This window comes from Rhamphochromis sp. 'chilingali' (genome assembly GCF_963969265.1).
Source record: "Rhamphochromis sp. 'chilingali' genome assembly, chromosome: 4".
In the NCBI taxonomy this organism is placed as follows: domain Eukaryota; kingdom Metazoa; phylum Chordata; class Actinopteri; order Cichliformes; family Cichlidae; genus Rhamphochromis; species Rhamphochromis sp. 'chilingali'.
This window is the reverse complement of record NC_137948.1, coordinates 35,980,780-36,006,695: the sequence shown is the minus strand read 5'-3', so window position 1 is coordinate 36,006,695 and position 25,916 is coordinate 35,980,780. Positions and strand designations below refer to the sequence as shown.

The 25,916-nt window shown below is 40.5% G+C and overlaps 1 protein-coding gene across 1 annotated transcript; it reads right to left on the bottom strand.

Moving 5' to 3' along the window:
- Positions 1 to 22,000: 22,000 nt before the first annotated feature.
- Positions 22,001 to 25,142, bottom strand: LOC308395034 (lysosomal alpha-mannosidase-like; the record flags this gene model as incomplete). The annotated part of the gene is made up of 5 exons (XM_080879687.1): positions 22,001 to 22,209; positions 22,315 to 22,447; positions 22,884 to 23,077; positions 23,154 to 23,327; positions 25,064 to 25,142. 5 exons carry the CDS (start codon positions 25,140 to 25,142, stop codon positions 22,001 to 22,003), a joined length of 789 nt encoding a protein of 262 aa, XP_080735813.1.
- Between the last annotated feature and the right edge of the window lie 774 nt (positions 25,143 to 25,916).

The window sequence follows — 25,916 nt, the reverse complement described above, 5'->3', positions numbered from 1 at the left end:
GTTAAACTGCATTTTTAGATTTAAAATATGTGTCAATAAAATATTGCTGTTGGATTTTGCTGTCTTTTCAAGTTTTGCATTGTGTTATTGTTTTGGCCATAAGTTTAACAGTTTTGAAAACAGTATGTAAGCACATGCAAAATGTCCTGCACGTACAAAGGTTTTTGGCAGTTGTTGTGTCTGAGTGAGAAGATAATTCATGAAATTTGAGAGATGTAGTCATTGAATGCATTTTGTGCCAAAACAATGATAACTGGTCCTCAGTTTAGCCCACATAGACTTTTGTTGTGCTCACTGTGTGAGGAGTTTTGCAAACGTGACCTAAGTATTGAGAAATGTGTCCTAGGTCTGTAAAAAACTGTAAGTTACTTGAAGACGTTTCACCTCTCATCCGAGAAGCTTCTTTAGTTCTAAGGTCAAATGGTGGAGAGTCCCAGATATAAACCTAGTGGGAGTAACCCCCCACAGAGGGACAAAAGGACCCCCTGATGATCCTCTAATCGCCTGAGCCAAGGTGTGAAACTGGGTGTGGGTCCCAATCAGCCAGAGTTTCGGGTGAGTTCATTGTGAAACCTGGCCCCACCTTATCATGCGAATTCCTGAGATCAGATGGCCCAGGATGTGAGTGGGCGTTAAGGCGTCTGGGGAGGGAACTCGAAACTGGATTATAGATGGCAGAGAGTTGGTGTCGTAAACCCCCGCCTCTGTTCAAAGATGGTCGCTCACAGTGGACATAGATGGCTTCTTTCACTCCTCTTTCAAACCATCTGTCCTCTCTGTCCAAAATGTGAACATTGGCATCCTCGAAAGAGTGTCCTTTATCCTTAAGATGCAGATGGACTGCTGAGTCTTGTCCTGTGGAGGTGGCTCTTCTGTGTTGTGCCATGCACTTGTGAAGTGGCTGTTTGGTCTCTCCAATGTAGAGGTCTGGGCATTCCTCGCTGCACTGTACAGCATACACCACATTGTTAAGTCTGTGTTTTGGCGTTTTATCTTTCGGGTGAACCAGTTTCACTGGGGGACAGAAACGCGTCTTACAGAAGACGTTACAGGTCTGTGAGAGCCAGAGATTTTCCATGTTTGAGGTGACCAAATACTTATTTTCCACCCTGATTTACGAATAAATTCTTTACAAATCCTACCATGTGAATTCATGGATTTTTTTTTCACATTCTGTCTCTCACAGTTGAAGAGTTGAAGTGTACCTCTGGTGCAAATTACTGACCTCTGTCATCATTTTAGGTGGGGGAACTTGCACAATCGGTGGCTGACTAAATACTTTTTTGCCCCACTGTATGTAGCCAGGTGGAAGGTCTTTATTATTGGACATGTCGCTGACTTTGACTTCATGTCCACTCTTACCTGTTTCTTATGTGTGCTGTGTTCCTCCATCTTTCTCCCTTTTCCTCCCCAGCCCTGAAGTCTTTTGAATTTTCACTCAATAACAGCACCTTTTAAAGTTATTTGTTTTTATTTATTTAAACATATAGTAAAATTAATATAAAGTGGTAAATGTTATGCACTACCTAAAGTGTGAAGTCACAGAATGATACTATTTAGTGCAGTTTTTAATCATTACCAGTATTCATCTTAGAGCTTGTGCTCTTATTGTGCCATAATGTCTCCTTTTAAACTGTGTGGATGTTCACCTCTTCTTCATCCTTCCTGTTCCTTTCACCAAACTGCTCACTCTTGTTCTCCTCTGATCTCACTTCCTGTTCTGGTTATAAGAAGAATGCAGTCAGCATGTGTCAAAGACACTCCCTTAGATTAGATATTTGACATTTTATTTATCAACTATTTTATGCACTAAATTAATCAATTATTAAACAAATATCATATTGTAGAAATGCAAATAATAATGCACTAAGCAGTTTCATGCCACAAGAGCTAAATGGTCACGTCACTGTATTTATTTCCCACAAACTACTATACCTAGGATCTTCAGGTTTCCACTATATTTCATTAATCTGCAGCGACTGTAGAACATAAAGTATATTGACCTCTATTGTTTTCTTTATGACTTGGCCTGAATACACACACATACACATCTTTGAATAGCACAACAAATGAGGTAATTTTCCATGTGTTTTAATAGGTTTTAGTGATTTATGGGTTTTATGTATGTGTGTGTATTTTGGTCTTCAGTGTAAATTTATACAAACTGTAATTATTTCAGATGAAAGATCCGTTATTTAATGTTGCTTTATGTTGTGTGTGTGTGTGTGTGTGTGTGTGTGTGTGTGTGTGTGTGTGTGTGTGTGTGTGTGTGTGTGTGTGTGTACGCTCAGCAGAGGGGAGGTCAAGGCAGGAGCTGAGTTGACCTGGTACATCAAGTTTGGATTTGCCCAGTTGTTGGTAAACAAAAAAGATTTAAACTTAAAAGATTTTGAGTTCATGCACACTGGAAAAAAAATTCTCTTCATCACAATCATTTGTTTAAAAATATGGCTATTTTACTGATCTATGGTTATTATTAAAGAGGAAGGAAAGAAGAAGAGGAAGCCTGAGCCCAGGTTCTGTCCATTTTCATAACAAGTGACAGCACAGACATCTGAGCTTTTTCGTCATAAAGATTGTGATGTGAAGCATCAGCAGGTAAAGTGTCGTTAAAGTGTCACTTCAATAATGCTGCTGGCAGAAAGAAGTGTTGACACATACTAGCTTTGAATAAAAGGCTTAAAACACAAACAGTCTAATACTGGGTGTTGCTTTTAAGCTTAAAGAATATAATAAGTTCTAAGACAATTCAGTTTACTTCTTACTGTCCATGTTGTGTTGTGGTATTTACTTTATCATGAATGTACGCTACTTTGTTCTAGCGACTGTAAAAAATAATTGTATTCATGAAATAAACTAGACTTTCACAGTCTGCATCTTCCACAGTTTTTATGCTTTTGTTCACTCCAAGTTTGACACAAACCCACAGACAACCAGAGTTAACTATGTGAAGCAATCACAGACACTGTAATGGCTGATTTTTCTAATAAACACAATCAGGTTAACATTAAGGTTTAACATTGAAGGAGATTTGTTCCATAGTCACAGTTATACTTGTATTTCCTTTACTTACATCCAACACTACTATGTTCTGTTTCAGTCCAGGTGCTGGCAGTTTATCCTTTGTTGTTTGGACAAATAAGCTTAAAGCTAAACCTTCATGTTTTTGATGGGAAAGTTTGTTAAACCATTGCTCAACTTATGTCTGCACAGAGCAGATAATTATGATGTACTTGTAAAAAGACTTGATAAGCAGGTCACAGCTGAATCAAGGGGTAATAAAAGTAAGACCACGCGGTCTCAGCACGACTACACATGCAGTGGGTTATCGCACACATTTGAAAGACTCATTGTGTAACTCAGGATGTGACCCCTTATAAAGGAGACAGAGAAGTTCTGTTGTTCAGTCAAGTAAAACCTGGTGAAAGTGCAATTCTAAGACTCTGGTCGTTGCTTAAGTGTATAGATAAAAAATCTTTTTTTCATGCATTATTTTCTTACTATATTAGTATAATCACCAAATCGATCATTTCATATTTATCTCCTGAAACGATCTACATTAACTTTTTATCCCTAGAAATGTGTTTCCAGAGTCCCAGGTTTAGTTACTTCCTGTCCACCATCACATTAGCTGAGTAGTTGTCAAATTTGAGGGGAGCAGAGAAGATCAGACACCAGTCAGCAGGTCAGAGGCCATCTCTCATTTCACAAATCAATCACTTGATTTATAAATGGAACAAACACCCCATCAGACCAGGTAATGACCCATTATGAGACAACAGCCGTCTGAGAGGAGATGTTCTGTATCACAAAACATGGGAAACAAACAAACTCTAGGCATTCTGAAATATATAAAGCTCAACAAAAAAACAAAACCATATCAGATCCTGATGTAATTCATTTTGTTGTTGTCTTTATTAGTCATTTAAAAAGAGGTCTAGAAAAAGTGTCCAGGAAGAGATTCTACTATTTATGCAGCACTGCCCCCGTGTGGCCACAAAGACACACAACAGCTTCATTTCTCAGCCTGTTGCCTTGTTTTCCCTTCATGATGTAAACAGTGAATGAACTGAAAGAAGTCAACCCATAAACTGTTAAACTGATACAACAGTCATGATGATTATGTAACAAGTTGTAGTTGACTTTCTGGTGGTGGTTTTGGTATACAATTTAAAAGCCATTTTCTTTTATAAATACACCATACACTTTGTTCTTGACCATTTCTTTTCCTCATATCCTTAATGGACAGTGGAGGAACACTACATCTAGCTTCTGTTTAACATTTATCCAGGCGCCCCCTCACTGTACCTCTACAGAAACCAAGGGAGAGAGACAGACACACAAAGATTTCCACTTGAATCTTGATCTCAAAATAGAAAAAGTTTTATCACAAAATAATTACAAGAGCACAAATAAAAACCAAAGACAAATGAAATAAAAGGCAAGGCCCTGCGACTGAACACAGCACATCTTGCACCTTTAAAATTCACAAATTTCACTTTTCTTTGTCAGTCTGTGGTATTAAAAAAATCTCAACATGATGACCAATGTTTGACCTTTCACCTCTAGCATGGTTTTCTCTGGATTTCAATCTGGCCACTCCTGAAATGACATTTATCAGTGTATGTACAGCATCCATTTTTGGTTTAGACAGTCTGACACAGACCGTCTCCATGGCAACCTCCAAGACTCTTCTTTTCCTAAAAAAAAAAAAAAAGTCTCTATATGACCACCAACAAACCTGTTACACCATATTTTTTCACCAGCTCACCTTTGCTGAAGGTTCTCATACAAATCTAAACATCTTTTGAGAAAGTCCACATCACTCTGATCTGTAATGAAAACAGAAAAACAATGACAACACCAGCAGAGGCCTCCGACATAAACCTGGCAACATAAATCCAGATAACTTTGCTTATTTATCTCTTAAAACATTCAACAAAGATTACATTTCTAACAAATATACCAATATCAATATATATTCCAGAAACAGGACATTCCAGTTAGATCCTCTCCAAACTTACACTGGGCAGCTCAGCCCATCATCCACTTTTACAAAACAGAAAGCCGCCTGATACAACAGCCCCAAAAGTGACAAAAATCCACCTCCAAAAAGCAAAACTTCTCATAATGGAAAAACAAAAAAGATTGTCAGTCCTATCAAACATTTTCTCTTAATCTAAAGAAATTATTCCAACATCAAACTGTACAATTTACAAATAACTACCAAGTCTCTCATGAGAAAACTCTTGTTCACATTAGAGCTGTGTGGTACACAGTACGACTGATCTCTGTGAGTGATTCATTTCACAAAGTGTTTCGGCCTGGTGGCCAGTACCTTTGAAGGAAGTTAGTAATCTGTGCATAACAGAGCCACGTCTCCATTTCTAAGCAGAGACAAATCTCTGTTTTTTAGGGAGAAGAGAGAGCCCCACACGATGACTCGATGCCAGTAACAGTCTTTTACAGAAGTCTGCAGGCAGCCCACCCTGTGCAGGAGCCAGCTGACCAGCAGCAGCACTAATCTCCTCCAAAGAAAAGTTAGCATCCAGGACAGCTCTGTCCTCAGAGCTCAGCTGAGGAAGCCCCTGCAGCAGCTTCTCCACGCAAGCTTTGTTACTTTACTCCATCCCTAACATGGTGGTGTAAAAGTCCACGGCATACTGACCTGCTCTGCATCCAGGAAAAACCACTAACGCCACATAAACTACACTAACAACACCATACACAATTACACTAACTCATCATCAGCCTCACAACACGCCACACATAAAAAAAACACAACTTTCAGCCAGACAAACCACACAGTCCACCAAACTTCCATCATTCACCAGAGAGAGGGAGAGATATAGAACGAGAGAGTTTAGTGGATGTGTGTTTGTGTGTGTGATACACACAATTTATGAATGTACTCTCCAATAAAGGTTATGTAGTTGATGAAAAGTGGGTTAGATTAAATGTTTACATTTCTTGTGCATGAAGTAAACTATAATATTTATATGTAAAATTCCACACCTACACCTGTGCGCCCTCACACTGCAGCACATTTTACTCCCCTGGTTGCAGAAACCGTTCTATATTTTGTCACAGCTGCAAAAGAAGCTCCACTCAAAGAAACTCAAAGATGATGGAGAGGAAGAGATTTCAGAACATGAGGCAGGAAGGTGGGGAGAGAGTGAGGCGGTATGGCACACAGGAAACGGTCGAGGGCAGACTCAAACCCAAGCTCCTGCAGTGGGAACTCTAACCTTTAGTACATGTGTCCCCACTCAGCCAGGTGAGATATAGCAGAACCATCAATTCAGAGTCTGACAGTAAGGGTGAAGACGAGCCTGACTGTTGGTCTGCTCCAAAACAAGCCCATAAGCAAGCTTTGAAATAATATGTTACAAAATTGTGAAACTGCGACATGAAATTTGATTTGAAAATGAAATTCATCCTGATCAGGAGCTGTTATGATCTAAATGGTGTTCTAGATCCAGTAAGCATTCATTCAACTTGTCTGCAGCAAAATTAAAAAATAAGTTACCACAAGTTGTTTTTTAATTTGGTAAATAATTGATAAAGTGTTGAAAGTACTGTTTGTGTTTGACCTCATCACCAGGATGAGTTGGAAATACTTCAAATTCCCTCAGGTGGCCTTTTGCTGGTTGGATTGCCACTACAGTCTGTAAACTGTGGAGGTAATTTTGTGAGCTCATTGGATGAGCAGTTTCTGAAATACTCAGACCAGCCCATCTGGCACCAACAACCACGCAATCTCTTTCCCCCATTCTGATACTTGCTTTGACCTTCAGCAGGTCATCATGAACATGTCTGTATGCTAAAATACTTTAATTTGCTGACGTCTGATTGGTTCACTAGACATTTGTGTTTAACGAGCAGGTGAACAGGTGTACCTGGCAAAGTGTGTGTAACCCTCAGTGTTACTGACATGTTCCACACTGATGCACAACAATACTCTGTGCCCCACACTGTTTTATTAAGTATGTCTAATCACTGTGGACATTACATGTACCTTCTTAAAGGAGAGGTCAAAGGTCAGTTACCTTTATAGGTTCCTGCTATATGTTGTGACATATACACAGCACAGTTGTAGGAATGATAGTTTCTAAGTTCTAAAGCTTTTTGTCAATTTTCAACCAATAAATCTTAAAGTTGACCTCGAAGACCACAAGTTTGAATGGATTGTTAACATGACCCCACTCTACAGCACTGCAACATTTTAACATGAGTTATTTAAGACTTTCCAGGTATCCTGGTTACAGAAAAAGATTGATGAGCAGAAAAAAAAAGAAACAAACTTTAATTGTTTCTGATTAGAAGCTGTACAATCCGGACTGACTTTAACAAATGTGCTATAGGCTCAGCTGGAAAATAGTGAGCTTTACAAGACTGATTTTGTTCCAAAGGCTTTCACAGACCTCAACCAATCCTAAGGCTAATTAGCACGGCTAGAATTTTAAAAACATTTGTTAAATGTTGTCATTGCTAACATATACCTGTTTTAGAGCATGGTGAGTAGCGAGAATGCAAAGTTATTGTTACCTCTAAAAAGAAAAATGTGAAGATGTGATGTTAGCATGAGCTATATAGTATCTCCAAAAGTTGATTCTGTTCATCTGGACTTTACGTTTTGTGGGAAAAACGTTTCGTCACTCATCCAATTGACTTCTTCAGTCTCAGCTGACTGCAGGTTTCCCCAATCTTACAGGGAGTGCAGAATTATTAGGCAAATGAGTATTTTGTCCACATCATCCTCTTCATGCATGTTGTCTTACTCCAAGCTGTATAGGCTCGAAAGCCTACTACCAATTAAGCATATTAGGTGATGTGCATCTCTGTAATGAGAAGGGGTGTGGTCTAATGACATCAACACCCTATATCAGGTGTGCATAATTATTAGGCAACGTCCTTTCCTTTGGCAAAATGGGTCAAAAGAAGGACTTGACAGGCTCAGAAAAGTCAAAAATGGTGAGATATCTTGCAGAGGGATGCAGCAGTCTCAAAATTGCAAAGCTTCTGAAGCGTGATCATCGAACAATAAAGCGTTTCATTCAAAATAGTCAACAGGGTCGCAAGAAGCGTGTGGAAAAACCAAGGCGCAAAATAACTGCCCATGAACTGAGAAAAGTCAAGCGTGCAGCTGCCAAGATGCCACTTGCCACCAGTTTGGCCATATTTCAGAGCTGCAACATCACTGGAGTGCCCAAAAGCACAAGGTGTGCAATACTCAGAGACATGGCCAAGGTAAGAAAGGCTGAAAGACGACCACCACTGAACAAGACACACAAGCTGAAACGTCAAGACTGGGCCAAGAAATATCTCAAGACTGGTTTTTCTAAGGTTTTATGGACTGATGAAATGAGAGTGAGTCTTGATGGGCCAGATGGATGGGCCCGTGGCTGGATTGGTAAAGGGCAGAGAGCTCCAGTCCGACTCAGACGCCAGCAAGGTGGAGGTGGAGTACTGATTTGGGCTGGTATCATCAAAGATGAGCTTGTGGGGCCTTTTCGGGTTGAGGATGGAGTCAAGCTCAACTCCCAGTCCTACTGCCAGTTTCTGGAAGACACCTTCTTCAAGCAGTGGTACAGGAAGAAGTCTGCATCCTTCAAGAAAAACATGATTTTCATGCAGGACAATGCTCCATCACACGCGTCCAAGTACTCCGCAGCGTGGCTGGCAAGAAAGGGTATAAAAGAAGAAAAACTAATGACATGGCCACCTTGTTCACCTGATCTGAACCCCATTGAGAACCTGTGGTCCATCATCAAATGTGAGATTTACAAGGAGGGAAAACAGTACACCTCTCTGAACAGTGTCTGGGAGGCTGTGGTTGCTGCTGCACGCAATGTTGATGGTGAACAGATCAAAACACTGACAGAATCCATGGATGGCAGGCTTTTGAGTGTCCTTGCAAAGAAAGGTGGCTATATTGGTCGCTGATTTGTTTTTGTTTTTGAATGTCAGAAATGTATATTTGTGAATGTGGAAATGTTATATTGGTGTCACTGGTAAAAATAAATAATTGAAATGGGTATATATTTGTTTTTTGTTAAGTTGCCTAATAATTATGCACAGTAATAGTCACCTGCACACACAGATATCCCCCTAAAATAGCTAAAACTAAAAACTACTTCCAAAAACATTCAGCTTTGATATTAATGAGTTTTTTGGGTTCATTGAGAACATGGTTGTTGTTCAATAATAAAATTATTCCTCAAAAATACAACTTGCCTAATAATTCTGCACTCCCTGTATGAACAGTGCATGTATATGGTTACCTGTCCCCTTGCAAAACTTTGCTAGACCCGTCCCTGCACAGTTACCAGCTGTCAGTAGAAAAGGATCCTGATGTTATTTGTCTCTTAGAAACAGTTCATAACTTCCATTCAACTCATCCATGTCACCTAAAAGGTAAACCTGTTTCTCCATCACCTGTTCAGCTCTGATGATTCAGTAAGGACATCTGCTGGTTTCATCTTCACGTTTCCCTCTCACCACATATCCAAACCAATATCATGACCAGCAGCTGTTACAGCTGTGGCTCCAGCCAACATCAGCTGATACTAGAAAGCAATATTAAATTAATTCTAACAGCAGCTGATCAAGCTTTAACCTGCTGTTGTTGTTTAGAGCGACCACCGCTGGTTTCCTCTTTCTGGCTCGAAATGTGTGATAAACAAACAAGAGAGAAGCAGGCAGAGCTGTGTTCAGTTTAAGAGAGAGGTTTTTGATACCTGAGAAGGAGTGCAGCAGCTCCATGGTGTCTGTGGCACAAGCAAGGTAACCATCAAGCTCAACTGCACTTTGGAGCCTTCTGGAGATTGGTCTGGAGAAGAATTCATCTTCATCAGATGACTCTCTTTGCTGATCCTCACTCTCATGCTCTGTTGTTTAGTATTCAGGACAGACCATCAATAACTTACAATGTATTAGGTGAAATACTCACTTAAGCATCTGTTCAAATGTAAAAATACACAAAAATGGGATCACATGAATCCTTACCAGCCTCTGTTACATCTGCTCTGTCAGTCCAGGAAGTCTTGAACTTGGATAAGAGGACTGCAGCTGCAGCCAACTCTGGATCCTCCATCATCGCTCCAAAACGCTTTTGAAGGCCATTTTGCAGGGCTCTGATGAGTGGCACGCATGTCTTGCTTGATGTCTCCAGCCTGCTAAGTTTGGACAGTAGTTGTTGGATTACTGGCAGGAGCCATCCCATAAAGGAAGTGGACTCAGACTGAAGAATGTTTGAAGCTTTCACCAGTGGCTTCATGGTGGTACAGTACTCCCTAAGGAATGCAACTTCTGCAGGACTCAACCTGTAAGACACAACAACAAAACCCACCATGACTATAATAGGGATCTTCTGATTTAATATTAAGAGTCTGCTCACGTTTTTAACCATCCATTAAGGAAAATTCACAAAATTTGCAACCATATTGGTAGGTGTCCAATTTTACTCACACTTTCACCTTGAACTCCTCACAAATGCTCCTGATGGCATTTTCCCCCTTCTCATCAATGATGCGTATTATCCTTTCAATGGCAAGGTTGGCTGAATTCCACTTTGTTGCATTGGGACGAATGATCTGTAGTTCACACTTGTCCTCTACCACTTCATTAGCCAAATGAGTTTTGTTCCAAATGGCCTGGCATTTTGCAAAGGTTGCACGGGAGAGCCTCTTGTAGGTTTCATTCATGCTCTCTGCTAGGGCAGCATCAGATGTTGCCACAAGGTTTAGCAGGTGACATGCACATCGCTGATGAGGCGGGAGTTGATACTCCAAACCAGAGTCTTCATCAAGAATTGCACTTGCCTCATGGTAGTCAATATGGTCAGTCAGGTCAATAGTTTCTGGGTCTGCTTCATCTTCAGCTTCATCTGCATCATTTTGTGCCCCAAACATGTGGAAGGCCTTGACAAAGTTGGATCCACTATCAGTTGTGGTTCTTACAACTTTGCCTCTAATCTTGTATTGGCAATGGATATCATCAAGCGCACCAGCAAGCATGTCAAATGTGTGAGACCCTCTCAATCTTTTGCATGCTGGTGCTGCAGATCTTCTTTCCAGGGACTCTTCCTCCAATGGCATGTGACTCCAAGGTAATTTTTCTGATGAGCTGACCAACAATCAGTAGTGGTAGCAACCAATTTGACTTTATCCAATGCTGCAACCAAAGTCATCTTCATGTGATCAGCAGCTTCACAGATTCTGGCACGGACAGTGGGTCTGGAGATGACTTTGGCTTGAGGTTGTAATGTGGTAACCAATTCTTTGAAAGATGGCTGTTCTAGCACTGCAAATGGCTGTAGACCCTCACATGTGAAATTGATGACAAGCATGTCAACAGTTGCTTGTGGAACATGTTTGTTTGCAGCTCTCAACATCAGGTCTGGTAACTTGGCTTGTGTATTTGCTGAGAGCTTGTTTGGTGTGGCTGTGGTCTTTCGCTGACGAGATGTTGATGCCACAGTGATATTGTACTGCTCAATCTTCGATGGATGTTTCCTCTGTAGAGATAAATATTATCATACGTCAGGTTCATACATTACTTCATAACATCACTGTGATTAACACTACAGGAAAACACATTTTTAAAACATCATTCAACTAGACATGAGCTAATCTTTGATTGTTTAGCATAGTATAAAAGAGTGGTGAATTTGGTCAAATCTTGCAGATATATTGCTGTATTTATTTACAAATGTAAACCAATTTTGAACGATCATTGCAAAAAACATGAATTTCTGTATACATTCTAAGTTCTGTAATCTGTATACTATCTGTAAAAAGAGTATCGACCAATGTATCAGTATCTAAATTTTTAACTCCTTTTTATCAGTATCACCCTAAAGTTTTCAGTATTAGTCAGGTTCTAAAAATACTAAGAGAGCAAAATATGTGTATATAGCAAATGTAATTTAAGAAAAGGGATCACATACACAAAAATGCTGCCCATACAGCTAACAAATAAAAACAATCCACATTATGTTCTTTAAAAAAATATATCATATCGGGAAATATATAACCCTACTGATTAAGAGCCACGTCACTATGATAGACCTATATCAGGCCAATGATCCTGATCAACTGATCCATCAATTGGGCTCTGATACATGTCAGCTGAGAGCTGGAAGATTAATTTGAGATGCAGCTCAGCACTGTGTTCAAATTTTGTTTTTGTTTTTTATATAGGCCAGCTGATTGTAGGCCTGTGAGTTTTAAATGACTACAAATTTAATTTATTGTAATGACGGTGGTTATCCAAATAATAAGCTAAAACATTCCTACGAATTTAGCTGTTCAGTGGTGACGCACGAATCCTACTTCCGGGTCTAAAGTAGTCTGCGTTTAATATGGCTTTTGTATTGTTAACATGTTTAATGTTATGTATTTTCTTCTATTTGATCTCAAAAAGCTCCTAAAACAGTCAGTGATCACTGTTGACCTCCCTCGGCTTTTATTACCGCTAATCATTTATTTAAGCTCAGTTTTTAAAACCTTAGTATGTAACTACAGCCCAGCCCATGCAGCAGTATATGAATGACTAACCTCGTATTGTGGATGGATTATCTCAGCATCCTGCCATGCGATTACATTTGTTCCTGATCACCGAGAACACTCACATTAACGTTTATGGAGTGGAAAAAAGTTAGCTTGTTTATATTATGCTAACATAGCTGTGTCGCTAGCGGTCACGTAGCACATCATTATATACCAGCTAGCCAAACTTCAGTAACCCTACAAACGTCACTGCTGTTTAGTTTTCTGTCTTCATTTATGCTGGAAGTGATAGCAGAGCTGTACGTTTGAATTTGTTTCCAAAACCCTGCAGTCAGGACATGCTATATTGTATTTAGATAGAAGCTAGCGAGCTAACGCCCTGCTAACTTCTAACTCTGTTAAATGTCATAAATTCCGTTTTCATGGATGCCTGGATGTTAAACTCAATTGTTACACCTGGTAGAGCAGAACGCTGATCATTTTATTAAAAATGAAAGACTTTAGACAGTTTTTCAACTCTCAGTAATGCCATAGTGATCGTTTGATATATGGACCTGCAGCGGAGTTTAGGTCCAGACACGGCTAGTGAGGTCAGACTGAACAACCGGATAGTTCTATCACGTGCACGTGTACACGTTGACAACCGTAACCATGGCCGCCGAGGGTATATAAATGCTGCACAAGGTTCCAAACGTCTGTTTACACTTGCTCGTGGACTTGTTTCGACCTGCTCCAACCTCAGCCTGTGGAAAGCTAAGTTTTGCAAAACATTTTACTGGAAGCGGATATAACTTGAACGCATAACAAGTACTTCATCTGTCGATCGTTTGTACTTGTTTTTGTTTTTCAAGTTTGAAGATGGCTCGCCGTGGACCCGGACTCCCCGACTGTCACCTGGACTTCGCTGCAGGTACGTTTGAAAATTTCTTTAAATGTAAATTACTGTAATAATTTAACAAGTTCCAGTGTGAATATCAAGTTTTAACGTGATCAAATATGTGTATTCAAGATTGTTTCCCGTAAATTGTTTGTATGTTTTAAATTTTCCGGGAGAGGTGTAGAAATTATTAACGACTGATGTATGAATATGAAAAAAAGGTGTTACTTTGACTTGAAGGCTTCAAATTTGACACTTTTCTTTAAAATGAAATGGTTAAAAATAGCTTAATGGACTAAAATTTGTAAAATGCCCAAAAATCAGTTTCTGTGGTAACGGCATCTTCAAGATGTCATGGCCTCAGAACACGCAGGCGTAAACACACAGATCCAGGTCCCCTCCTGACATCCTTTTCTTCTCCGGATCAAAGGCTTTATTGACATAAACTATATTTTTTCTCTGCTGCAAAACACAAAGATAAAAAAATACAAATAAAATAATATCAAAAGAATATGAAAACAGTAGTAATAATGGCATTAAGACCCATCTTCTGTTACGGTAATGCTTTTAACCTTATTAGATAGCAGAGAGAGATATTGTACACGGGGATATTTACACAGGGATAGCATGTTTACCACAGATTAGATGTATCTGTCCTCACGGCACATTTCTAAATATGTGGATTCTGAGTTAAGAGTTTCTGTTTGTTTGTTTGTTTGTTTGTTTGTTTGTTTGTTTGTTTGTTTGTTTGTTTGTTTTTGACTTGACCATCATTTTCAGACATACCTGCAGAGCTTTGTGTGTGCAATTCTTACTCTTGCCAAGGAGGTTGTGTTTTTATTTTAAAAAATAAATAAATAAATAAATAAATAAATAAATAAATATATATATATATATATATATATATATATATTATAGCTTATGTATATATATATATATTATAGCTTATGTATATATATATATATTATAGCTTATGTATATATATATATATTATAGCTTATGTATATATATATATATATATAGCTTTGTGTGTATATATATATATATACATACATAAGCTATAATATATATATATATATATATATATATATATATATATATATATATATATATATATATATATATATATATATATATATACATAAGCTATTATATATATATATATATATATATATATATATATATACATAAGCTATTATATATATATATATATATATGTGTGTGTGTGTGTGTGTGTGTGTGTGTGTGTGTGTGTGTATATATATATATATTACATTCCTAATGTTATTTTAAAATTGTTTCCTCACAGGGCGTCTTGACTATGTGGTTGAACGCCCTGCAGAAGCTCAGGACACTGATACCCAGCGTATCAGCGAAGGTGAGTATGGTGAGTATTTTATCCCTCTCTCACCCTCACCTTCTTCTCATGAAGCATCAGATGCAGATGTCGGTGAACAGCAAGGTGAGTATGGTGAGTACCGCCCCTACTTACCTGTAGATGATGAAGAGGTGAGTGAACAGACTGACAGTTCATCTGACTGGAACGACTCAGAAGAGTGGGGGGATTGGCTTAGCGATGACTCTGGGTATGACACCATGGATGAGAGAGATGATTCCCCTCTCATCCGGGAGCACCCTCCAGAGCCGTTTTGGCACGATTGGCAACGTCCTATTGCTCCAGGTGCTGCCCCCATCGCCATGCCGCCTTTCGGCCAGGCCAATGCCCCACTCTTCCCTCGAGTTGTTGCCCCAGTTGGTGATCCGCCAGCTGCTCCTCCCTCAGCTGCTCCCTCTGCTGCTCCCTCTGCTGCTCCCTCTGCTGCTTCTTCCTCAGCTGCTCTCTCTGCTGCTCTCTCTGCTGCTCCCTCTGCTGCTTCTTCCTCTTCTGCTCCCTCTGCTGCTCCTTCCTCTTCTGCTCCCTCTGCTGCTTCTTCCTCAGCTGCTCCCTCTGCTGCTCCTTCCTCTTCTGCTCCCTCTGCTGCTCCTTCCTCAGAAAAGAGAAGCAGAGAAGACATCTGCACCGAAGAGGTAAGTGCAAAGAGGTGCAAGGTGAGTGACCAGTTTGATGCCCCTTCAACATCCTCAGGTAGTTTTGGAGTCAGATGTTTCTGGGAGAGGCTTTTTAACCTTTCCCTTGATGACAGTGACTCTGATTAGTTTATGTTAGAATTTGTTTTTAAACTTTGCCTTTGTGTTTTTACAGATATAAGAACATCTGACTTGCACATGTGAAATGTATTGTTTTTTTCTTGAATAATATATGTTTTTCCCAAGCCCTAATTCACCATGCAGGACAAAGGTAAGTCTGTACTTAATCTCAACACAAATAAGTAGAAAAGGTTTAAAAATGATGCAGTGAACTGACTGTAGTCTCTTGTTTTTACATAAGATATAGCCTGTGGCTAAGAATTCAACACTTCAGACACTCAACATCCAAGATGGAGCAAACACCCCACCCAGAAGACAGCCTTACCCCGACCAACCCGATGAGAAGGATGGATGACCAAGTGAAAAACGGGAGAGTGGTGCTGTGTTCCAACTATGTAAGTTATCACCTCACATTGACAACAAACTGTATTGAAGACAAAATTCTTCCAATAGTTGGTATAAATCATCATCCTATGTCAGCAGCACTGTAGGTTTAGCTTTATTTATATTTTTCATGTGTATACGTTGGGTTTAAAATTGCTTTTTAACAACATACTGCAGCTACCAACAATGAAAATGCTGTTTTGTGTTAAAATGACGTCTTTCTTGTGTTATTGCTTTGCAGGGCAGCTGAGAGTGGACAGAGCTGCACAGAGGACCAAAGATCCACTCTCAGCACTTCATACCTGACTGGCCACAGCACCAACCCTCCTCACCCTGGGTGAGGAGGGTCCTGACCCCGCCTGCACAGAGGGAGTTGTGAACATGCACTTCTGTGTCGGTGGGTTTAGGATCCTCCTCACACTCACACTGATGAAGACTGTCACTGGAAGATGTCTCCATTGCATCAGCAGGACGTAAGCATTTGTAAAATATTACAGTTTGTGATGTTTTATACATATTTTTATTGCATCATTTAAAACTATGAGATATAAAATAAACCAATTTTCATAACATTTTCTGTGTATTTAGTTGTTTTCTTAATAGGTTATTTGGAACATCATTGCAACCTGTCAGCTTTTTATTGAGGATTTAGAAAGTTGCTGGTGGCCCGAGTGTGTAGAGTGGGGTGTTGTTTTTGTCACATGGTGAAAGTGACCTCATGGGGAGCAAAGAGAACAACTGAACAATTTGGGGATTCACAGACTTTCGTAATCGCTAAAAACAATTAATAAAAATTGTTCTGTGTGAACTAAAAGCTCAAATATAAACCATCCTGACACTGACACAAATGATCTGCTGTTTATAAGCAGGACAGTGTTTTCATGAGCCTGGATGAAGCTAATTTGCATGAGTTTAACCTCCTGGTCAAAAACTTGCATGACTCTGATATCACTCTAACTTTCTTCTGTTTATTTATTCATTTTTGCTAATTGTAGTAGATTAATATGTTCACCAACTGATTGTTGGCCTGAATGTTTGAATGTTTGCAGTTTCAGGTCCTACTGATCAGTTTTAAGTATTGTAGAAAGTGAGCAGCAATTTAATCAAGTCCTGGGATGAAATGGGACAAAAGGGTAATGTGACAGCCACATTAGTTCCCTTCCCTCGTTTAACAATGTGTAAGCAGACTGCTTTAACCTGCAATTTACTGCATGTTGTTAGGCTGCATGGTACAACCACAGTCTGCTAACCACCCGTGGTGATCGAAGGTTTTGAGGTCTTGCTTGAGCTACTGATGAAGTTTTATCAAAGCTTGTTAAGTTTCCCAACCACATTTTATCCTGATGGTCCAAGGCTTAAATCTTTATGCTCACAGACGTACTTCTGTAATTAATCAGTGACCGATTTATTACTTTAAGTTACAGTGTGAGGGGCATTAATGAACATAAATCAGATTTAACTCAACTTTTGCCTCTGTCAGTGCGCCCCAGGGCAGCTGTGGCTACAATGTAGCTTGCCATCACCAGTGTGTGAATGGGTGAATGACTGAATGTAGTGTGAAGCGCTTTGGGGTCCTTAGGGACTGATCTGATCTGTATCTCAAAGTATCCTTGGACACGATACTGAACCCCAAACTGCTCTTTCATGTGTCCATCAGAGTATGAATGTTAGATAGAAAGAACTTAGGTACAGAAAAGTGCTTGTATGAATGGGTGAATGAGGTGTATAAAGTACTTTGAGTGCTTGAGTAGAAAAGTGCTATTTAAGAACAAGGATGTGCAAGAATTTGCTAGACACGCTCTTCTTTTTCCAAAACTAAAAATGTTATTTCAAATTTGGCAGCCTGTGTGTCAAAGAGACTGAAGAGTAACGAAAGGGCAAAGTCCAGGAATACAGCCAAACTCAGGAGATCAGTTAGGAGCACAACTGAGCAAAGGTGATTCAAAAAAATGGAGAGAAACTCTGCCATGCAGTGCCATGCTGAGCAGACTGGTTTACAGCCACAAGAGAGACTCAGTGTTCACAGATCATAAAATCTTCAGGGAGCAAAGCTCTCAGAGAAGCTATAATGCAATCCACAGATAGAATACAGTCAATAAGCTCCAAGTGAAATGTTAAACAGTGCATGGATAGCTTTTTGTTCAGCTTTTTCTTCGTATCCTTTTTCCCCCTTTCTAAAGTCTCAGAATCAGAATCAGAATACTTTATTGATCCCTGGGGGAAATTATTTTTTGTTACAGTGCTCCATTTTAAACCAACAACCAACCTCTTCAGAGGCTTTGCAATTTGTCAAACAGCAGCTGGTAAAAAGGCTTTTGCAGTGAGGCAGGGAGCCTGTTCAAACCAGATTATGCTTGATTTGATGACTGCAGAGAACTTGGGGCTGACAGCTCAGATTAGGATCGGTTCTCCCTTGAAAAGGCATTAGTGTGTTCTGTCATGGCAGGATTTCTGTTCAATGTGCAGGTAGATTGAAATCAAAGGGCACCAAAGACACCCAAACCTGAGGGATCATTACGTGACACCCAAAGCATCTGAGCAGTCTTATTCCTTCATCTGTACCAAATTACTCAGATTCACAGACGTCGTGCACAGCAGACCTGCAATACAACGATGAATAACAGGAGTTACGCCTGCGTTTGACAGGTCAAAATGTCACAGGGAGCAGTTCAGTTAAGTTTCATTCCCCTCCAGAAATCACTTCATGCATGATTATCAGGAACCTTTGAGTAATGACAGCACTTAAATGAGTGTTTCCTTACCATATTCCACTTTGTCACCAAGTTTTAGGATGAGAACGTTTTTTTTCTACTTTATTTTTTTTTTATATCGTTGTTATTATTTCTGTTGTAATTTGTGTTTGTTTTTTGTTTGTTTGTTCAGTTTTTCAGCCTTGTTGCATTTTTTTCTATTTCCGTTGTGTTTTATTCAACTTCTGTTACATTTTGCAGGATTTTGCAGCTTTTTCTATTGACGGGTGTTTTCTTCAGGGCCACCATATTATCATTATCTTTAAAACTGCATTTGAAACTTAATGCTGAGTTTTTACTTTCTGCAGTTGAAGTTATCTAAAGAAACTGTGTGTGGGTGCAGCTGAAAAAACGTCTTTTGGCAAATAACACAGAAATTCTGAAATCCTCTACTGCTTATATCAAAGAGAATAAAAGAAACCAAAGCTAAACTCTAAAAGATTATTTATTTCAGCTTGTTTACAGTTATCCACACCTCACAGCTTTTTATGGGTTGATAGTTTTCCTGATCCAATCTGCATACTCAGGATCACAGAGGTCCATGAAGGCAGCCGGTGCTCTGCATACAAAGTCCAGATCTCCCACAAAAGAAGAGACCCCATAAATCCTGCCATTATGAACCACTCCTCCACCAGAGTCTCCCTGCAAGACAGAAATACAGTTTCCCAGTTTTATAAAATCTTTCTGTATTTTGAATGTTTAATAAATGCAGCTGTGAGCTGAGGGATCATGCAAACTCACTCGACATATATCTTTCCCAGGACTTTGTCCACAGAACCAGTGCTGATAGCTCCTGACTCGGTGGACCTCGGGGAATTATTTCTGTAAAATATCATTGAGCTCTGTACAGCTGACAACCTCAGTCTCTGCACAGTGAAGAGAGGGTGATTCACCAGGTTCTAGAAAAAAGGGACAATTAGTTCAGCTTAAAGCACTTTTTTAAAAAATGATGCAGATTTGTATTTTATGCAGAAATGCAGCAGAAAGAAATAAAATGGTCTGAGCTCACAGGAAAAGCTTGTTTTTACTTTGAACACATTAGAAATGAAGAAAAATACAATTTCAGTACAAATATCTGCAACATCTCTTTACTAATAAAGTAACAGTTTGGATGGTTTGTTTTCTTTTTTCTTAATACAACAAATTTGTTAAAAATCATCTTCCTTCTTTTCTCATTAGCTAGTCCAGTGGTGGCACCATAACCTGCGACCTCAACTCTGGAATGACACAAGAAGTGTTTGGACGCTTTTCTCTCCTTTTTTTGTCAGTTACATACAAATACATATATTGATTGTTTTGCACGTTAACTTTGAAATGTTGCCCTGAGGCCTGTACTATGAAGCAGGATCTCATCTCTCCAGGTAACTTCAGAGTTCTATATGAAGGATTTTGACTTCTTACCAGAGAAAATTGTAAGAGTAACCCTGACCTGCTGTTATATTAGTTATGTCCTTTATAGAGTTTTAGTCACCACTTTATCATCACGCACCACACCTGGCTAGCATGCTTGCACTGTGCTTGCTCAGCGCATTGGGACACCATTCAAGCTCACTGCAGCACATGCTACTTCCTGTTTTAAAGGGCTTTGTAGCAGCCCTTGTTACATGCGTGGGCACGGAGCATGAAGCAGAAAGCACAGCTTAAAAGAGAAGTTGATATACCCGGCGGCGTGACACTGACTGGTGTTTTACACCCTTTTTGGCTCCTACCTCAAAGCACACTGTGCGCTGTCGATCTTACGTGCTGCACAGTAATGTTTAATATTTAGTATTTACAGTTATATTCCCATATATCATTGTGATGTTGTTTATTCTATTGCTCTCGTTTTCTTCTGCTTGTTTTCTTTTTTCATTCTCAGCAGGTGAAATTAAAAAAGTATCTATTGTTAGCTAGTTTATTGTTTATTTATTGTGTCATTCTTTCTCCCTGTCCTATCCCCCAGTCATGTCTGTCCCGTCTTTAAAAAACAAAAATAAAATAAATACATAATTATAATAAAGGTCAATCAAATGGACTAATATGGCAAGGCCATGATGATCCACTTGGTAAAGTAAATCCACTTGGCATCTTTCTTGGCCTTCAGACAACAATTCTGATTGCTAAAGATCCAAACCGGACAACAAAAAAAACAAACAAAAACAAAACAAAACATTTCTATGAAAAAAAACAAAACAAAAAAACACAGAAAACCGTACATTTGCACTCAATGCTTGAACTTAACGCTGCTACTGTATTTGTTTTTGTCCCTGTTAGCCTTTATGAGCAGTGGCTCAGGAGGCACAGACCATCTCCACGTGTTGAGCCAATATTTTATGTATATTTACTTAGGTGATTATCTTTTCATATACAGATATAGTGTTTTAATGGGGTATTTATTTTAATGAATATAATCATACATAAAAATGTGAGCAATATCATTTATATAGATCTGTTTTAGTGCTGTGATTCCCCACAGCATGCCCCAACAGAGATCCCAATACCTCTGAGTGTTTTCAATCTGAATGAAAATAAGTAAGCAGCGGAAGGGGAGGCCACCGGTGTTCATGAAATCAAGCTTCATGAATTCAGCAGAGGCTTGTTTAGGATTTTAGATTTCTCGTTAATTCAGGAAGAGAGAACAAAAGCTCTCCTATTATTCTCTTTGTGGCTGTTATTAAATTCTGGCGACGATGCAGTGATATTGTTACAGCCCTACTCTTTACATCTGATTTTATTTTTTCTCATTAGGAGTTTTCCTGTTGAAACATTTTTGGCTGTTGTCATCGTCTGTGTGCATTGTCTGTGTTTCCAGGCCAGAAACCGTAGCGGACAGGTGGGCTACGTCCCGGAGAAATACCTGCAGCTGCCCTCCTCCAACAGCCTGCTGAGCATGCTGCAGTCGCTGGCCGCGCTGGACGCCCGATCCCAGTCCTCCAGCAACTCCACCGAACCTGAAACCGAACTCCCAACCGGCTCCGTCACCTCACACTATTCAAAGCACATTTATATGATGGCTAAAGTGGTGAATGTGGATTATTAAAGGAGGACATTGCATTACACTATCTGTAGATGTCTTTATTATTGTGATCATGACAGGTTCATAAAATAAAACCAGACAGGTTGAGAAAAAAATTATGGGGACCTGCATGAAGATATGCTGACATTACTTGAAACAAGAGGTTCCTACTGAAATTTTACATGTCATGTTAGCTAGTCACAGCTGTATATGGGCTGGGATAAAAAGCACAGCATCCCTTCTGCTTCCTCTTTTTCTAAATCAGAAAGCGTTGTTTGATGTCTTTTGATTTAACATGAGCATTTTTTTCGTAGTGTTAGTTAAACATGCGGTGTTAAGAACACCACGTGACTGATAAATCAGTGTCTCTGTGCGCCAGTGTGGAGTTGTGTCCAACCTGACTGTTGGCGATGACGAGGAAGCGTCCCACCACATCATCAACATTATAGTCTTCAAGATCAGGATCGTCTCTGATAGGTGGGTCACTGCAGAGCTGGTCCCAGCAGAAGCCCTCAGGAGGGTTGTAGCCATTAGGAAGGATCCCTGTTGGTTAACGGGGGCAAGCGGTTAAAAAATAATGTGACACCGTCCTGTTGCTGAGTCCAGAAGTCATTAACATAAAGGGATGAAGAAAGAAACTTTGCATACCAGTAAAGAGGTCAGCCATTGGAGGAGTGAGGCTGTCGGAGGCTCTCCATAGAAGCTCCTGCTCCTTATTCCTCATCCTGCGAGCCCGGTCTTGATAGTCTAGACGACCAAAGAAGAAGCCATCGAATCCCATCTGCAGCAAAAGACAGACAGTTAATGGTTAAAGGAAAGTCAAATGGAAAGCCAGTGAACTAAAGTGTGCCTTCATGTAATAATGCAGCATTCTGGAAATAAGCCCATTTGATTCATTGCAGAGCAGCAAATCTGATAATGACGATACAGCCAAAAATTTGTAATGAGAAAACGGAGAGTCTTTCTCGACGTGAGTGCTACCTTCTAACTCTAATTAGCCTCAACTCTCTTCTTTAACTGATAAATTCTCCCATTTTAAGTCTCACTAGAAATCAGGCCTTCCTTAAGGTGACCAATTATGCTCATCCTTCTATTCTGCCCTATACTGCTGATATTAAACATGGCCAACGTTTGAAAGTGTGACAGTGAATGAGCTGAGCAATTCTGAAGTGTGACTCGTGCAAAACTCGAAGAATAAACATAAAGAGCTATGCTACCTGTGCAAACATGGAGGCGTGTTCCCGGGCGTGGCCAAGGGGGTCGATGTGCCAGGCGACGCGGGGACGGCCACAGGCTCCAAAAGTCTCATTAAGGAACCTCAGACCAATGGTCATCTGGTCTATGACGGCGCTGTAGTGTGTGGCAGCCTCGTCGCTCATACACCAACCACCATTCACAAATTCCAGACGGCCTGCGGGAGGAGCAGCTTTTGGTAAGGATGCACTGAAACACTTAACGCAGCTGTATAGTACTGAATGGGTATTTACCTTCATTAACCAGCTGTTTGACTGTCTGCTGCATGCTGGAGCTCTGACTCTTCCACCAGTGGTAGAAAAAGGCCGTCTCCACATAGATGAACCTCCTGTCTGGATTCTTCCACCACTGATCCACAACTGAGTCCAGGATGTACTGAACACCAGCGTGCTGGATGTCATTACGATCTACGCGCACAAATGTGCACAGATTTAGGACAAAAGAGACGTTATTTTGTCAATGCTTCAAGAAGTGGTCAGAATTTAGTTGCTGTGTGTCACAGTTTGAAAAATATTTATTTACACTAACGTATCTTAACAGCAAGAAAGTATATGTGCTCATCTGCATTCATGCATATGCCCAAACAAACCACCCTCATTGCAGATGAGTTCTGCTTACATATTAACCCAGACTGGAAATCAATATCAGATGACGGTCACCTGCACAACACCTGGCCTTACAACTTACTATAAACAACATGTGACATTAAAATATGCAAGCTCGACAATCAATTGCACTAAAAGCATAAAACTCTAAAGCAATGAAGAAGTAAACTGTTGCAGTAAACAGTACATTATGAGGCAGTGTGAAATACACGACAGAGTATAAAATGAAACGAAGGTGTTTTAATATCGTCTTCTGGTACATTTCGACAGTGGCTCGGGCCACTTCGGGGGTGGGGTGCCCTCGGCCTCTCGGCCTGGGGCTCGGTCACTCTGGCGCAGCTGGCTGCCGGCGGAGCTCACGGGCAGGTCACTGCAAACCCCCCTGGCTTCTGCTCCACAGCTGCTGAGTGACCCCTCATCTGGGGCTCTCCTCAGCTCTTTCTGGGATAGTGGCACAGCTGCCCCTCTGTTGGTCTTCCTTGGTCTCTTGTGCTCTGAGGGCCTCTGGATGTCTGGAGTCTTGATCTCCTCCATACCTGCTTCATGCCCTGGAGGACGGGGCTGTGGCTCCCCACACCCTCTAGCAGATCATTACATGAAGGAACCTTTTAAAAACAAGCGCGCTCATGCTCACAGGTGTACACACGAGTGCTCACACACACAAACTACACCCTTTTTGGCTCCTACCTTAAAGCACACTGTGTGCTGTCGATCTTACGTGCTGCACAAAAATTGTTTAACATTTAGTATTTACTGTTATATTCCCATAGATCATCGTGATGTTGTTTATTCTATTGCTCTAGTCTTCTTCTGCTTGTTTTCTTTTTTCTTTCTCAACAGGTGATCCAGGAAAAGAAAAAGAGAAAAAAAAGGTGATGAAGCAGATTTTCATTGTCTTTTCTCTCTATCTCTTTTCTCCTTTTTCTTTCCCTCTCCTTCTGTTAACTTTCTTCTGAACTTTTCTTCTTGTTTTTCTTTCCCATCCCCGAGTCCAGTCTGGCCTGATTACAATATCTTAGAATAAAAATAACTAATAAAGATCAAATAAACTATGACAATCAAGTGGGCCAGTATAGCAAAAGGCCCACTTGGGAAAGTAAATCTGTTGGGCATTTTTCTTGGCCTTCAGACAATAATTCTGATTGCTACAGTGCCAGACAGGACACAAAAAAAAAGAAAAAAAAAGATACATTTCCACATTTCGCACAGCCCCAACAACAGACAGTAGTTCGAACATGAGTGATGGCTGTCACTCCAGTTCACATTCAAATCAAATCCAGAGATCATGTGAATGAACCACCATTAAAACACATCATAGGGCTTTAAAGCAGGAGGATAACGCTGCTGGTCACAAGACCCACAATCACTTGTAGCAGCAATCAGGAAGATATTTAGTACCAGTCAATAGAGCAGATTAACTTGCATCAGCAGAACTACTAGAGTAAATAGAAACATATGCAAACATTTGACAGAGTAAACACAGAGCAGGAGGTTGGCTAATAGCTTCACAGTGTTTTTTCTGTATGTGTCACACTGACCTCCATAGAAGTACTGGTCCACAGTCTTGAGCCAGCCAACGTCATCATGTGTGTGCGGGACCAGGTGGACATTCAACATGCCCGGCTTGGTGGCATGACATGACTGCACACAGACACACACTCTATGAATACAGCTGTACTGCTCTGTCGGAAGAGTCATAATGTCGACAAATATTCACTCCAAAAAGTGATCGTCTGCCAAAAATATTTTCTTTCTTTCTTTCTTTTTAAATTATAAATATGTATTTATTTGATTTGATTTTCGGTTGTTACAGACGGGACAGACATGACTGGGGGATAAGACAGGGAGAAAGAATGAAAGAAAGAGAGGGGGAGAAAGAAAAATAGAGGGGAGAAGAGATGGTGAGAAAGGTACGCAAGATCGACAGCGCACAATGTGCTTTGAGGTAGCAGCCAAGAAAGGTGTAGTTTGTGTCTGTGAAAACCCGTGTGTCCGCCTGTGTGCACACCTGTGTGGATCAGCATGCTTGTATTCAAAAGGTTTCTCCATGTAACGATCTGCTAGGGAGTGTGGGGAGCCCCCAGACATTCAGAGGCCCCAGAATACGAGGACCCAAGGAGGACCACCAGGGGTGCAACCGTGCCACCCTCCTGGGAAGAGCTGAGGAGAGCCCTAAACGAGAGGTCACCCAGCAGCCACAGAGCAGAGGCCAGAGGGAGTTGCAGTGGCGTGCCCGCGGGATCTGCCGGCAGCCAGCTGTGCCAGAGAGAATTGGGCCTCAGGCCCAGAGGCTAGAGGCCTGAGTGCACCCCACCTCCCGGAAGGGGCCCAGCCGGGCCACGGGCACCAGGCCCTGCCAGTTGGCCACCAGGAGTGAGTCGGCACATACAT